The 15,518-nt window shown below is 58.6% G+C and overlaps 2 protein-coding genes across 2 annotated transcripts in view; one reads left to right on the top strand and one right to left on the bottom strand.

Annotated features, from left to right (window-relative positions):
• TMEM104 (transmembrane protein 104) overlaps positions 1–4,328 on the top strand; it is a 60,128-nt gene extending 55,800 nt beyond the window's left edge. The window contains exon 10 of the mRNA XM_003786156.3: positions 571–4,328. Within this exon, the coding sequence (XP_003786204.1) occupies positions 571–1,331 (761 nt within the window). The 3' untranslated portion in view covers positions 1,332–4,328. The remainder of the gene's footprint in view (positions 1–570) is intronic.
• Positions 4,329–6,771: 2,443 nt separating this feature from the next.
• Positions 6,772–15,518, bottom strand: part of GRIN2C (glutamate ionotropic receptor NMDA type subunit 2C) — a 14,845-nt gene continuing 6,098 nt past the window's right edge. The window contains exons 3-13 of the mRNA XM_003786155.1: positions 14,176–14,774; positions 13,767–13,881; positions 12,633–12,844; positions 12,294–12,459; positions 11,870–12,023; positions 11,056–11,181; positions 10,545–10,774; positions 10,029–10,189; positions 9,357–9,544; positions 8,256–8,488; positions 6,772–7,936 (exon numbers count right to left, since the gene is read on the bottom strand). Of these exons, the coding sequence (XP_003786203.1) occupies positions 6,812–7,936; positions 8,256–8,488; positions 9,357–9,544; positions 10,029–10,189; positions 10,545–10,774; positions 11,056–11,181; positions 11,870–12,023; positions 12,294–12,459; positions 12,633–12,844; positions 13,767–13,881; positions 14,176–14,774 (3,309 nt within the window). The 3' untranslated portion in view covers positions 6,772–6,811. The remainder of the gene's footprint in view (positions 7,937–8,255; positions 8,489–9,356; positions 9,545–10,028; positions 10,190–10,544; positions 10,775–11,055; positions 11,182–11,869; positions 12,024–12,293; positions 12,460–12,632; positions 12,845–13,766; positions 13,882–14,175; positions 14,775–15,518) is intronic.

The following is a 15,518-nucleotide window of genomic DNA, read 5'->3' as shown; positions in this document are numbered from 1 at the left end:
CAGGATTCAGCAGTCCTCACCATTGGTCCTTGGTGTCATTTCTTCCCTGAAGTGACCACTGGTAACTTCCTGCCTGCTCTAGGCCCTGGGGCACCCCCCTCTCTGCTCAGTGCTCTCAGCATTCCTGCCCATTTTCCCTCAGCTCTATCTAGTAGATGTCATCGGCCCACAGGACCCCTTCTCCCGAATGCTCTGTGCCCTCTGCCTCCATCCCCAGCTCCCCAAACACACATCTCTTTAAACCAAGGGAGTCTGGACCCAGACTGCTGCCCCCACCCACCCTCCGAGCTCCAGACCGGGACTCGGCTGCCTCCAAGAAGACAGAGTTGCTGTATCTGCAGTGCCAGGCCACCCTGCCAGTGGCCCTGATACATCCCTGTCCTTACATGCATGGGGTCTCTGCTCCTGGGGAAGGAGGAATGGGGCACAGAGAGGCCCACACAGACCTTCCTAAGAGGAGCAGCCACTGCCAGCCTGCCCCAGATGAGACAGCAGGCTGAACCTTGCCAGAATCTGCCAAGGCAGGACTGTACCATCCCCCTGGCTGACTCCTCCCTTCTTGTTTTCTAGCCTTCACTGTCATGATCGTGCTGGCCCTGGTCCGCATCGGGCATGGCCACGGGGAGGGGCACCCAACCCTGGCTGACTTCTCTGGGGTCCGGAACCTGTTTGGGGTGTGCGTGTACTCCTTCATGTGCCAGCACTCCCTGCCGTCCCTCATCACCCCCGTCTCCTCCAAGCGCCATCTCACGCGGCTGGTATTCCTGGACTACGTGCTGATCCTGGCCTTCTACAGCCTCCTGTCCTTCACCGCCATCTTCTGCTTCCGCGGTGACAGCCTCATGGACATGTATACCCTCAACTTCGCGCGCTGCGATATTGTGGGCCTGGCCGCCGTGCGCTTCTTCCTGGGCCTCTTCCCCGTGTTCACCATCAGCACCAACTTCCCCATCATCGCCGTGACACTGCGCAACAACTGGAAGACGCTCTTCCACCGCGAGGGCGGCACCTACCCGTGGGTGGTAGACCGCATCGTGTTTCCCACTATCACCCTCGTGCCCCCCGTGCTCGTGGCCTTCTGCACCCATGACCTGGAGTCCTTGGTGGGCATTACAGGGGCCTATGCGGGCACCGGCATCCAGTATGTCATCCCTGCCTTCCTGGTGTACCTCTGCCGCAAGGACACCCAGCTGGCCTTCGGATACGGGACTGTCAACAAGCACAGATCCCCTTTCCGCCACACCTTGTGGGTGGGCTTCGTACTGCTTTGGGCTTTGTCATGCTTCCTCTTCGTCACAGCCAACATTGTCCTCAGTGAGACCAAGCTCTGATGGCGGGACACATCTGGTGACAGCAGCCTCCCCGCCTGCGGAGCCAAGATTTAGTTGTCTCCCGGGCCTTCTTGGGGCAGGTGGGACCGTGGCTCTCAGGCCCAGCTAGGAGTCTTCTCAGACTCTCCGCCCAGACTCGTCCAGTGTGTACCTGGCTGCACTTACCAGGGCAGCTCTCCTCCCAGGCCCACCTGTCTGGGCACATGCAGCTGCTCCTGGACTCTGGGACTTATTACCGGAATCACCCCATTTCCCAACACACTCTACCCCCCACTACCAGAGGCGGGCGCCTCCCAATGAGGTGGGAGATGCAGTGCTGGCGCTGCTGCCATTATACCAGCCCCACGTCTCCCCTCCCTGCCTCCCCAGCTCCCTCTTTGTCTAGAAAGTCTCCAGCTGCTGCCTCTTGAGAGGGTCCTAAGGACCAGGTCCTAAGCATCCTAACCCTGCCTGCCTGTGATGGGCAGGGCCATCCTTCCCCCCCCACCCCCAGCCTGAGAGTTACGAAGTGCCACTCCTAGGAGAGGGCCTGGCTGGCCCTGGTGACAAGAACAGGAAGTGCTAATTGACACCAGTGGCCTGGCCCAGAGCTGGGAGGGCCCTTGCTGTGGGCGCCAGCTCCAGAGCAGCAGGCTAGAGGGAGCTTCCCTTCCATGAGGACACAGCAGCCTGTGGGCTGGGTTTAAAGCCCAGAGCTCATGTCCCTGAAAGGGTCTCTCTGCCCTCCTGGCTGTCACACTGGAGTCCTCAGGGCCTCTTGCAGTGCAGGGGCCTGCTAGAGGGAAGGCAGCCCCACCTAGCACCCTCAGTGGCAGGTGGAGGGCCCTGGTGTCCCACCCTGCAAGTCAGGCTATTCCCACTCAACACTAAAGATGGCTCTTAGGAGACAGTGTGGGCATTCAGGGTTCATGTTCTCCATGTCTTCTGGGTGACGTGGGGTTGGGTGGGGAACTCACCACCAGTCCCCAGCCACCACAGTCATGCACGCACCTGGGGTTGGCCTCCTTGGAAACGTATGTGACTCAAATGAACTCATCTCAATGTGCCTTCTGCTTCAGGTCCTGGGTCCTTCCTGACCCTGCCTGGCTTGCCCCCAGCCCCGGAGCCCACCCGTCCCGGGTCCCGGAGCCCGGAGCAGCTGCCCAGGAGCTGCCTCTCTGGCATGAGGTCTCAGGCCCCTGCCTCTCCTTGATTTCAGTGCCTTGTTCAGCCCTCCTGGAGGGACCTCCCTCCACCTCTCCCCTGCATCTCGCTGTCATCAGGTCTTGGACAGAACAATGATGCCAGGTCTGCTGGGGCCCAAGGTGATCTCAGGGTTGGGGGATATGTGGGATTTGCAGGAAATGTGGGGTACCCATAGGCATGCCACCCTCCTCCACCCTGGCAGCCACAGGCTGGGAGCCCCCGAGTGGCACAGTTGGCCTGATGACTTTCTCACTGTTCCGCCTCAGCAGTTTTCACAGCTTGTCCCAGGTATCATTATCTTCTATCACAGGAAAAGCAAACACCCCTCCCCCATCTGCCATTGTGGCTTCTAACCAGGAGGCCCGGTGGGGTGGGCAGAGCAGGGGGGCACCACAGTGACAAGACCAAGAATAAGGAAGACCCGGCTGTGGTGCAGGCCCTCCCTGGAGCTTCCCAGCTATTGTAAACTGAAAACATCTGTACTTACCCTTTGCAAATTACGTTCCCTCTTGCTTAAGGACAAAGCAAATTAAATCATCCGGCTGCCCTAAGCTCCAAACCAAATTTTGGACACATATTTATTAGCCTCATAAAGCCCAGGTTGATTTATGTGATAATCTGGAGCCATAAAGCAGTGGAGTTAGTGGCTGAGTTCCCTCCACCTCAGGCTGGGGCAGCCCAGCCCTGGGGGAATTGGCCCAAGGTGCTCACACCACTCCCACTCTCCTGCTGCTTTGCTTCTCATTCACCTGCTACCTGTCTTGCCAAAGGTCAGGTGGGGTCCCCTTGGAGTGCCACTGACAGCTGGGGGACTTGGAGTCAGGAGAGAAGTCCCCAGCAGTGAAACATACCAGGTGATGCTGGCTCTCCACAGGCATAATGCTTTTACATCAGCTTGGTGCAGTGGACACACAGGTTGTGGTTTCCACTTTGCAAATGGGACTCTGGGGTCAGTGGTGGGGAGGGTGGAAGGGGTTGCCAGGCCTCCCTGCCCCATGTACAATTGTAGCTGTGGAGATGTTCCATGCTCAGTCTCCAGCCCTGTCATTCACCTGTTCTGTCCCACATGCACCCAGGCAGGCCAGATCAAGGTGGAAGTGCACCCCCCCCCCGCCTCCCTCCTGCAGAACTAGCAGATACACCTGAGTGCCAGAGCCTTACATGGCAGCTCCTGGCTATGCCTCACTTGAGGCCAGAGCAGCGGCCACTGGCTTTTAGGTGGGCCAGATGGCAGGTGACAGGCTGAGAGGCACCGCTGCGGGGTGGAGGGTGTGCACTGGGCATAGTGCCAGGGCCCCAGCCACACAGCTGTTCTCACCACAGGGGGACTGGGGCAAAGCCAGGGCAGTAAGGAGCTATGCCCCACCTCCTGGGAAACCAGCCCGGATGGGCAGCGGCTGGTAGTGCCAGGCTCTGGGGAAGGCTGAGACTCCACTTGTCCAGGAGGCAAATTCTCAAGCACAGTTGACTCGTGGGAAGGGCCACTGTAAAGCTGATTCTTCAGACACCTAGATGCAGGGCACAGCAGAGAGCTTGGGGTCCCTTCCCCTGGAGCATGGGGGCCATAGTGTGGATTGCAGACTGGAAAAGTAACCTCTTTTGAGGGTTTTTATGTACCAGGCGCAGCACTGGGCACCTTCCACGTGAACAAGCTGCCGGGCCTGCTGCTTACAGGCAGCGCACCTTCATGAGCTCTCCCCACCTTATTTGTAAAGTGGGTGACAGTAGCTATGTCACTGCCTCATTGTGGGAATTAAAGTACGGAGCTAAGTGCCCTGCACAGAAGTGCTCAATAAAGCTATTCTTTACTGATGCCCGTCTATCTTGTCACTTGCCAGCAATGACCACACCTGTAGCCAAAGACCCCACTCTTCTAGGACTCCAGACACCTATTTGGTTTCACAGCCTCTTAATGAGTTGAGTGCCCTCGTGTAGCCACAGCCTGCTATAACTTAGAGACAGTAAATTGATGGGAATTCAGAGTGTAGAAGGCTTTTGGGGAGAGGGGTTGTCTCTGGTTCTCCAGTCCCCTAGAAAACTTGAGGACAAGTCCTCCCTGTTCAAAAACAAGACAGGCTAGGCTGGAAGGTCCTGGCCAAGGAAATCAGCCCACCCTTTTGTAAGCTCTTCTCCCCTCCCACACATACCAGGGTCCCTGGAGAAAAGCTGGCGTGGATCACAAGCAGCTCAGCTAGACATGAGGCAAAACGGGACAGTGGCAGGAAGGACCCCGGTTAAACCACTGACAAGGGCCTCTCCCTGTATCTCGCCAAAAGAAAAAAAAGCATTTCAGTGTCAGGTGCCTGGTCAGTGTAGCCTCCGTTTATGCTGATTTCACATCTAGGGCCTTGCCTCTCTCCCCTGTCCCCTGCCAGGCTTTCTGCCCTCCTCTCAGTGGGGCAGTAGGCAGGGACATAAGGCCAAGCTCACCCTGGATTCACAAAACCATCCTTCCTGCCCCCTGCCCCTCCAGGACTCACGCCCCTACCTAGAATATATCCTGGAAAAGGAACAAGGCAACCAGCCAGTGCCTGGTTGGGGAGCAGGAGTCCCCCCTCCCACCCTCGGGAGCCAGCCACAAGCTCAGGTCTACATTTGCCTCTTAATTACCTTTCCGGTTCTTGGTTATTAATGATCTTGGGCAGCGAGCAAAGCAGCCTGAACCTCAAGCTCTTCCCAGTGTCACCTGCCGCAGCTGTGAATCCAGAGCTGCAGGCAGACCCTGACTCAGGGAGCAGGGAGGTCAGGTCCTGGGGCTGGTGGCCAACAGCCCTGTCACCACCTATGGCTGCAGAAAAAGGTCAAGCTCCATGCCAAGCTTCCAGCACTCACCTAGACTCACACTCCCCCTTCCCCAACCTGGATCTAGCTCAGGGCATAGAATGTGAAAGCAACTGGAAGGGATGGGGGCCACTCATTCTTGAGGTAGTTACTCTCCAGCCTAGAATGGACGTGTATCACACTTTACTATTTCAGCTGCCCTCACCCCTAAAGCCAAATGAAAAAGGTTCAGTTCTCATGGTCCCAATCCAGGCAGTGGGGTCTTCAGACACTGAAGAGGGACCCCAGCAAGGAGCTGTGGGGAAGGGCACTGGGCAGCAACACCTAGCAGGGCCCCTCCCAGGCCCTCCCATTACATGGAATCAGGAGCTGCCCTGCCTACACCCAGCAGCCCTCAGACTTTACATCCTGGGCAGTTAGAGAAGGTCTGACAGAATTGACAGTGCACACTGTATTGTTGGAATAGAATAATGCAGGCTCACTTGCTTCTGAGTGTCATTTGGGATGGGAGATAAATGTAATTGAAAATTGTAAGCAAAAGCCATCTTTTTAGGTGGTCCAAAGCCAGTGATGTGTGACAGAGAAAGAAGGCAGGGCTAGCAGCCCCAGAGGAAGGACAGAGGACTAAGGCAACACTCCCACCCAAGGAGTCCTGGCACCTGTAAGGCTGAGCCTGGCTGACCCAGCATCCACCTGTGCGACACTTCATGAGCCCCACAGGCAGCTCTGAGCTTCCCAAGTCAGCAATGGAGACAATGCAGACAGAGGGCCCAGACTCCCACAACAGACCTTTCCTGCCTTTTCCACCATGACACTGAGGCTCCCAGGGGTCCCTGACAGGGCAAGACAGCCATACCCGCTGGCACAAGCCTCCTTTTTCAAGGACACTGAGGGACAAACTCCATCAACTACCAGAGCCCCTGTGCTGAGTCCACCGTCACATCCAGGACCTGGGTGAGTGGGAGCTGGTGCTAATACCAAGTGTCCTCTGCCCTCAGCCTCACTTCCTCCCCACATCCTTCTCAAAGGGAGCTGCCCCTCGGCTATAGGCAGACACCCTACCATCTGGGATACTCCCATGATGCCCTGTTGCTTACGATGGTGTGCCCCCTCCATGATGCAAAATGAGACAGCCTGGACCAATGGGTTGTAAAAGGTTGGTTTAATGTTCCAATGCTCAGATGAGAAGAAATTCCAGCCAGGTGGAACAAGGATCCAGCCTCCACAGTTCCATGCCCCACACCAAGACCACAGTGTGACCAGGAACTGGCTAACATCAGGACAGGGAGACCCTAATGGGGCTGACCCACACTGTTCCCTGTAACTCCAAGCTGGGTGGGTAGGACTTTGCATGGTAAAGGGACAGCCAAAGACCAGCCCAAAGCAGGGCCTGAGTCTGCTAAAGTCACTGAACTGACCACAGGAGACATCATCTGTCCCTGGAGTCTCATGGCAAGGATATCATGGTAGAAGCCAGAGAATCCAGCCAACCAGGAACCAGAGAGGCTGACACTTCACACTTCTGACTCCAAGCTACAGACTCGCCTCCAGGTGCAGGGTCCCAGGAAGCCTTGAGCCCCACAGGCTACTCTGCTGACCTCGTCCAGCCCCCCACTGTCCCTGTAGCCTGTGCTCAACCCCAGAGTCCTGCTTCTGTGACCCACAGGCCCCCAGGCCCCAGTGAGCCAGGGACCATGGCTGGCACAGGGTGGGAGGTGAGAGCAGACAGCCCCCCAGCAAAACGGCAGGTGGGTATGGGCATGCAGGCAGACATGATGCGCATGCTGCCAGGCTGGGGGTCCTGCCAGCACGCCCCCCAGGCAGACCTCCCGGTAGGACGGCAGCTGCATTGACTGCGCTTGCGCCAAGCTCCTGCAGGCCGGGCGGCCGTCTGGGCGGGCACAGGTGGGACTGGCGCAACAGGCAGGCCGCGGGCTGGACCGGGTAAAGGCCTCCGCCACCGAGCTGGGCAGGGAAGCGTGGCGCGGGCGCGATCCCCGGGCCCAGGCCGCGCGCAGCAGGGCCTCCCGCCTGGCCAGCTGCTCGGGCCCGAGTAGAGGCAGGTCCTCCGGCTCCGAGGGCTCCAGGAAGAGAGGGAGGAAGGGGCGCCCAGATCGGTCGGCTCGAGGGAAGGAACTGTAGTGACAGCGCGCGGGGGACAGGGGGCGCTCTGGCAGCACGCGCCGCTCTGAGGCCGAGAGATGGCGTCCACAGTGCCCGGCCCTCGCCGGCCGGCGAGACACCCGGGAGACGTCCGGCTGGGGTGGCCCGGACGTCGGAGGGCGACCCGGCTGGTGCGGGGCCCTGCGCACCAGCGTGGCGCGACCTCCACCTGCCTGTTCCCAGCTTCTGGGGCTCAGCTCAAGGGGCGGGCTGGGGGTGGGAGGACGCAGGCCGAGGCCAGGCTGCGAGGCTGGGCAGGAGGGCGGCGGGGGTGCACGTCGGCTGCCGCCCCAATTCTCAATGGTGCGCGTGGCCCGGTCGAGAGAACTGCTCACACCCGCAGTGGTCACCATGTCACGCGCCGCCTGCAGCATCTTGAGCACACTGGCCTGGGCCGAACTGGCCGTGAGGTCTGGGCTGGGAGGCTGCGGAGGGCTGGCCAGGCTCTGCACCCCGTTGAAGCAACTGTAGATGCCCTGGGCAGTAGGGAAAACAAGCCGTAAGGCGCTCCCTCCTCTTAGGAACCATCAGGGACTGTCCCCACCCCTCCGAGGCATCAGCGAAGCAACTACTTGGGAAAGGTCTCTTCTGTGCCAGGTACTCCTTTAGGGAAGGGTTGCTCCCCAGGGCAACTCAGTCTCCAGATCACTCCAGCTGGAACTGGGAGGGCTCAACCCCACAGCCTGTGGGAGAAGGGCTCTGCCACCTCTCCAGACCTGGGTTTACCTCTGTAAATGGATTTATCTGGGTTGGTAGCCCTATAGCTGCAGCCTGTGTGGTGAGGTGGGCACCCACCCTACTGAAAGCCAGCAGGAAGTCCAGCTGGGATGTGGGGGGCACCGAGTGCCGCAGCTTCCAGTAGACCAAGTGCTCCCAGGCGAAGACCAGCAGGGCCAGCCCCATGGCCACCAGCAACATGTAGAAGACGCCAGCCATGTTGTCGATGTCCAGCTTGCTGCTCATCACCTCGTTCTTCTCATTCTGGCAGATCCCAGAGAGCCACACTGTCTCCAGTTTCTGTGTCTCTCCTGGGGGTGGGGGGCGCATACCTGGCTCAGGAACTCTCCCTCAAAACAACCCCCCTCAAAGCTCAGCATGAGCCTGCAGCAAAGAGGGATTGGGGGCCAGGGTGCCACCCCCTTCTTCCTCAATGGACAACACAGAGACCGAGTCCAACAGAGGCAGGACAGTAGGGTGGGGGTCAGTGAGCAGAAGAAAGGAAGGCAACGCCAACCTTGAGTCCCCCTTCTACTCACCTCCAGTAAAGGGCACCCACTTGCCTAGTCGAGGCTGTTGAATGGGTAAATTGTAGCATTCATTCACTCACTCACTCATTTACTTGTCACCATAGACTTAATAACCATCTACATGCCAAGCATGGAGCTGGGCACACACATACTAAAGGCCTGGGTGACCAGGTACCCTCACCATAATCGCTATTGTTATGGTACTGAGAAATCAAACTATTTTATCAAGTAAGGATGGTGCTCCTCTAAACTCAGAGCTCTCTGGGTTTAGGGGCAGGCTGGGCTAGACCACTCGCATGTGGGACTAAGCAGGGTCCTTGGCGCTACCCCACATAAGGAAGATGGAAATGGGGGACCACACTGGGAAAAGGAGGGGCTCACCTGAAAGAGATCGGGGGATCCTGGGGAAATTAAAGGAGTCCAGCCACCACCAGCCACCCCCACTCCCCCCGTGTGGCCTTGAGGGACTCCCGAGCTCTGGGTCCAGCTCCCTCCCTGCAAACCCATCTCTTCCTCAGGTCTCTATCCAGCTGCCCTTCTCATCCTTAGCAACCTCTTCCTGCCCTCAGACCCTGGGACTCAGAATGGTGGAAGAGATGCTGATGAACCTGGACTGCCCATGCCAGCCCCAAGCTGCGGCAATACCCACCGTCCCCCAAGAACTGCAGGAGCGCCAAGTCTATGGCCCGCTTCCAGTGGGAGTCCTTCTGCATGGCGATGCCGTAGCCAGTGGTGGCAAAGACCTTGCCAGACCCAATGGTGACCAGCTTGCAGCCCTCATCCTTGCCCGCCATGTAGTTGAGGACAGCAGCATCATAGATGAAGGCATCCAGCTTCCTGAGGACAGGCTGAGCCCTCAGGGCCAGGGACCACATGGGGAGGGAAAAGGCACCAAACCTGGGCCTGACAGGGGTCTGAGTCACATGAGCCTGGTGGGTACCAATTGAGAGGGGTGGGGGAAGGAGCCTCCTCTAGTTCTCTTGGGTCCTGAATGCAGCAAGGAACCCTCTCACCCTCTTCCTGAGAGAGGCCAGGACACTCTGCCCACCCCCTCCAGGGCCCTAAGACCCAGAGAAGGTCATAACCACCTCAAGCCAAGGCTGCACTTTGGCCAATGCCACAGCTGTGTCTGGGACCCATGGTGGACTTCCATTTTTGCTTCAAGCTCCTCTCTGCCCCAAGACCTCCTCACCCTACCCCAGGAGTCCTGTGGGATGGCCCATTCCCACTGTCCCCACATTGGGTCTCTCAGGAAGGCACAGAGCTAAGGCTGGTCACTGGGTAGTGTCACTCAGGGCTGAGTGCAGGGCTGGCGACCCACCCCATCTTGAGGCTGGTGAGTGCATCCTCCACCGAGCGCTGGTTGAACTTGACCATGTGGGTGTGCATGTCACGGTAGTTGCTGCGGATGTTCCGCTCTGTGCTGCCGTTGGGCACTGTGCCAAAGCGGAAGGGTGGGTACTGATCCTGAGGCCTCTGAAACTGCAGGCAGAGAGCAGCAGTCAGAACCCTGCCTGGCAGGCATCACAGCTGCATCCCAGAGCCCAGCCCACAGTGTGGACTTGCATAGTCAGCGGAAGGGGCTTAAGACTGTCCAGGCCACTCCTGTGTTTTCCAAATGGATAATATGAGGCCACCACAGGGAGCAACTTGCCCAAGGCCACTCAGTGGGTGGACTTGAGCTAACTCTTGCCCTGGCCCCAAACTCCCCCATTATCAGGCCCTGCACCTGCTTCAGGCTCCAGCCTCCAGTTCAGATTCCCCAGACTCCAGCTGTCCTGTGTCTGCACTCCCACCATCAGTGCCCCCCACCCACTACCAGCAATGGCCCCAGAACCTTCTTGTCACTGAGGCCCGACACAGTGTCAATGTACTGCTCCTGGATCATGAAGGCAGCCAAGTTGGCCGTGTAGCTGGCGAGGAAGATGACAGCGAAGAAGGCCCAGACCAGCACCATGATCTTGCTGGTGGTGCCTCTGGGGTTCTCGATGGGCACCGAGTTGTTGAAGACCAGTGCCCACAGCAGCCACACAGACTTGCCAATGGTGAAGGATGGGCCTCCAGACTCTGGGGGCAGAGAATGGACACTGAGGCCCCTCTTGTCCACCACAAAAAGCTCAGGTCTCAGCCCACTGGACTCCAAAGCTCCTGCCCTGGCCTGGATGGGGACCCCTCCTTGGCCGTCTCTACTCAGGTCAAGACAGCTCCCCCATGCATGTCTCTCATCAGGTCAGCCCCAGCACTCACTGTCCCAGGGACCTCCCAAAGGTGTTAAGGAGGCTTTGGCCCTGAGCCCAGCCCTCAGGGCTGCCCAGGCCTGCCCCTCCTGGGCCATGGGGAGAACTTACTCTTGCCTCTGGTGAGGTTCTGGTTGTAGCTGACAGGGCTGAAGTATTCAAACATGAAGACAGTGACAGCCACCACAGTGAGGCACATGACAAACATCATCACCCACACAGCGGGGCTGTAGGGCTCTGGGGGCAGAGGAAGGCAGCTCAGAGGCCTCAGTGTGCCCCCTCACACCAGCCCAGAAGCTCTGGGTGAGGACAGGTATCCTGTTAGGTGGGGGTTGTTTTCTTCCCTGTGGCTGAGGAACCTGCTCGGAGAGGTTCACTGACTTGCCCAAGGCCACACAGCAGGAAGGGGCAGAGCTAAGACAGCCTCACCTGTCCTCACAGCTCTGTGGACCTCCTCACACTGCAAGTCCCTCTTGGCCCCCGACTAGGTACTCTGAGGAGGCAAGGACTATGTCTGGTGACCCCAGCACCTATCATGGGCCAGACACAGGAGACTGCCCAGCAAGTGCTGAGCTCCTTAACCAGTGAGAAAGTAGCTCCTCGTCCCGCAGTCCCTCAGCTCTTTGACTCCCCACAGAGCTTCTCCCTTTGTCCACTGTCCTGGCCCATGGCACATCATGAGGCCAGCCTGCCCTCCTGGTTTCCCATCTCTCACCATGGTGCCCTGCCCTACAACCACCTTCATCTACATCTGAGTTCAAACTCAGAACCAAACATCAACATCACTTCTTCCTTCTCCATTTGACTGGAGCAAGACACTCAGGGCTGCTGTACTTGGCCTCTGAGGGGCCCTGACTCCCTTTCCCAATCAGCTCTGCACCAGCCCCTAAACCCCTCAGTTCCCAGAGCCATCCCTGAGCCTCACCCAGGAAGGCCGAGGGGGAGACGGTGCCATTGCTGCGAGCCACCATCACACTGATGCCTGTCTCCACAAAGGGCACAGAGAAATCCACGATCTCAGAGCGCTCCTCATTGATGGTGAGGGAGCCGATGGCCATGTCTGCTCGCTTGTAGTACACCTGGAGGATGTGGGGGCCATGTCAGGGTTGAAGAAGGGCTCCCAAGGGCTGAAACACTTTCCCAGACACCTCCCAGCACCCCTCACCATCTATTGTTGGGTCAGTTGTTCCCACCGGGGGTCCTCAGAGCTGAGCTTTCAGTACTGACCACTCTGGGGGCCATCACTAGTGACAGCCCAGTCTCCCCCTCTGAGGGATATCTTGAGTGGCTCCTGCAGCCTGGGTAGCAGGTGGGCAGGGTTGGTGGTGGGACCTCAGGGCTAGGCCTACCTCCCCGATCATGCCGTTCCACACGCCGCGCACCCTCTTGCCATGCTTGCCATTGGTCACCAGGTACAGATCGTAGGAGAACTTGACCACCTTGGCCAGCTTCTTAAGGATGTCGATGCAGAAGCCCTTACAGCAGAGTTTGGTGTAGGGAGGTGCATCACTGCTGCTATAGCCACTACCACCACAGACCACCAGGAGTCAGAGCATGTCTCAGTCCAGCCCAGAGCCCTGCCCCTGCAGCTCCTACCAGCCTGGCCCCCCCAACCCCCCAAGCGTAAGACACACACAACACCTGACCACCCCAGCTCACACGGGGCCTCACTGAGCGTTCTCTCGGACCTGAAGGTGTGGTTGCTCTGCCTGCGACAGGGCACAGTGTTGGGTACGCAGCCACCAGTGCCAGGGTCAGGGCTCTCCACAATGACAAAGGGCCGCTCTTCCAGCGTGGCCACTGTCAGGTGCCGGCTGTCTACCACAGGCTGCAAGGAGGCACTGTAGCGAGGCCACACTGGGTACTTCATGTACAGGACACCATGGTCCCAGCGCCCCACCTGTAGAGGGTGATCGGCCTCAGCCCAGGACCTCCAGCCCTACTACCCCTACCCTCTAGGTGGGGCCTCTGGGCCCAAGAATCGACCTGTCTCATCTAGGGATGCTGGGGACAGGACAAACAGGGTAGTGACTGGAGCAGAAGCATTTGGAGGACAGTCAGGACAAGGGCTGAGCACAGGCCAGAAGCGCTCCCTGAGGCCCTCTCCAGCCTTGGGTCCCTGCATTCTTCTGACCAGTCTCCTCACTGCTGCCAACCCATAGCATCGTCCTAAAGCCCAGACCTGACCCTATGCTGGTTTCCCCTGACCTTGACAGAAAGTCTAGCTGAACACTCAAGGTCCTTCACACTTAGGTCCAAGGTCCCCCCTTCACCCCATCCTAATTGCTCAGTCTTCATATCCTCAAACACATCCCCCACATCCCTTTAAAATACTCCAAACCCTCTGCCCTTCTGTGTACATCAGGTTAGCATCCTTTTTGGTGGGCTCCTACTCAACCCTCACAGCCCAGCTCAAACATTCTCCAGTTTCTTCCTTTGAACAGAACTAAGTCCTGTTCTTCATCTCTAACCCCATAGTGTTTTGCATACATTTCTACTCAAGTACTGATCTCTCCATATCTATCTGTTTTCATGTCTAGCCAGCACAGATTTGGGTTCTTCCTCCAGGGGCAGGGTCATATGACAAGCGTGGTAAGTTCTGTAGTAGAGGGAAGTTGGGGTGTTATGGGGGCCCAGAGCAGAGCCACCTTGCCCACCCTGGGGCACCTGGAAGGCTTCCCAGTGGAGATGTTTCAGCTGAGACCTAGAAGATGAGGGCTTGGATAACAAACAGAAGGGCACTCTGTTCAGTTGTGAGCACAAGAGGGGCTGGGGGCAAAACGGGAGGAAGCTGAGGGCCCCTGGGCTCACCCCCTTCTCACCATCTCCCAGAGGCGGTGCCGATTGAGGGCGATCACAACCATGGTGGGCTGGACCAGGTACCCACCAGCGCTGAAGGAGAAATCTCGGCCTTCCCAGGTGACATTCAGTAGGTGCCTGCCATGAGAGAGAGAAGCCAAGACACCCTGGCCTCTACCTCACTACCACCACCAGTAGGTAGCATTGCATATTTAGTGTTGGAAGTGCTTCCCTTTATTGGCTCCAGGATCCTTGCCACACCCTGACACTCGCTGAGTTTTCAGGCAAAGACACCAAGGTCCACAGAGGTGAGATAACTTGGCCCCAGGCACACATTGAGTAGGAGGTGCAGTGGGCAAGCCCAAGCTCACTGCCACCAGGTGCACTGAAGCGACCCCACCTCTCATTCCCATGCTCCGGGCAGGTGCCCACCTGTAGAAGGCCTCCCGGGCAGGGCTGACAGGCCCGGGGTGGCCGCGGCAGTCCCCAGCAGTGGCAGGAAGAGATCCATACTGGCGCCGGTAGCCGTGGGCACCCATGGCCAGAATGGCCACCCCGTCGCGGACCTTCTGGCGCAGGCTGAGGCGCCAGCTCTCGGTGACCACACTGATGAGGCCCACGGGAAAGGTGGCGGGCGGCGCGTCGGTGCTGCCCAGAGCCAGGTTGGGCACCAGCCACACGTGGCCAGGCCCCACCAAGCCTGCCTGAGCCGCCTCAGCGAAGAGCACCTCAGCCTCCTCGCGTGAGCAGTAGGCCACGAACACCGGCGCGTCGAGCTGGCGCAGTAGGTGCTGGGTGCGCGCGCGCGGTCCGCCCGGGCCCAGCTCCAGCGTGAGCACGTCCAGCAGCCGCCAGCTTAGGTGGCTGGCGTCGGCCACGGCGCGCACGCCCTTCAGGAAGAGCGCGTGGCCGGGGTGCAGGCTGGTGATGACGGCGAACGCACTCCAGTCGTACTCCTCCAGCACCTTGAATAGCACCTGCAGCTGCTGCTCCAGGGACACGCCCAGCTGCAGGAATGCGGAGCCCGGCTCCTGGGGGCGGGGACAGGGCGGGGCCTGATCCGGGGCGGGGCGACCTAAGCCCCGCCCTGAGACATTTCCTAAACAGTCCTGCAATCGACTCCCAGACGCCCTTTTGCCAGTACCTACCGGCTGGCCCCCGGGAGCCCCCGCCCCGACGTAGACCTGGGCCACGCTACCCAGCATCATCACCTTGGAGGGACTTCAAAAATACTCGTTCCCGGCCCCCTACCGACCACACTGGCCTACAGATCCACAGTATCAGCACCTCACGGGCACTTGATAGAGATGCAAGTTCTCAGTCGCACCCCCTCGCCTTCTAGATTGGATTCTCTGGAGATGGCGCCTGGATTTTGGACTCTGTGTAACAAGCTCTTCAGGTGACCCTTGAGCCCTCCAGCTTGAGAAGAAGCGTTGCCCCAGACCACCTGAATCTGAATTTCAGAGGTGCAATGTATTTTTTTAAAGCACCGCAGGAGTGGAGAACCACTGGCCCCAGAGCTAATGCAGGGGCCCCAGGTGACTGGGAAACACCATCCTCCCCGGAAACTCGAGGGTGGGAAAGTTGCTCCTCGGCCCCCTCTGCTACCACAAAGCCTACGGCTCTGCTAGCTGGCACCGGGGCTGGCGCAGGCCCCTCCTAACTGGTGGTCTCCACGCTGCCACTGTCCCAGTCTTTCTAAAAAGAGAATCTTTTTTAAAAACTTGAGGCCAAGCAACCCAGTTTCTTCAAAAAAAAATTTTTTTTTTTTTTTT

This window comes from Otolemur garnettii, unplaced genomic scaffold (genome assembly GCF_000181295.1).
Source record: "Otolemur garnettii isolate 467f Iridium unplaced genomic scaffold, OtoGar3 scaffold00018, whole genome shotgun sequence".
In the NCBI taxonomy this organism is placed as follows: domain Eukaryota; kingdom Metazoa; phylum Chordata; class Mammalia; order Primates; family Galagidae; genus Otolemur; species Otolemur garnettii.
This window is presented reverse-complemented; position numbering and strand designations above follow the sequence as displayed.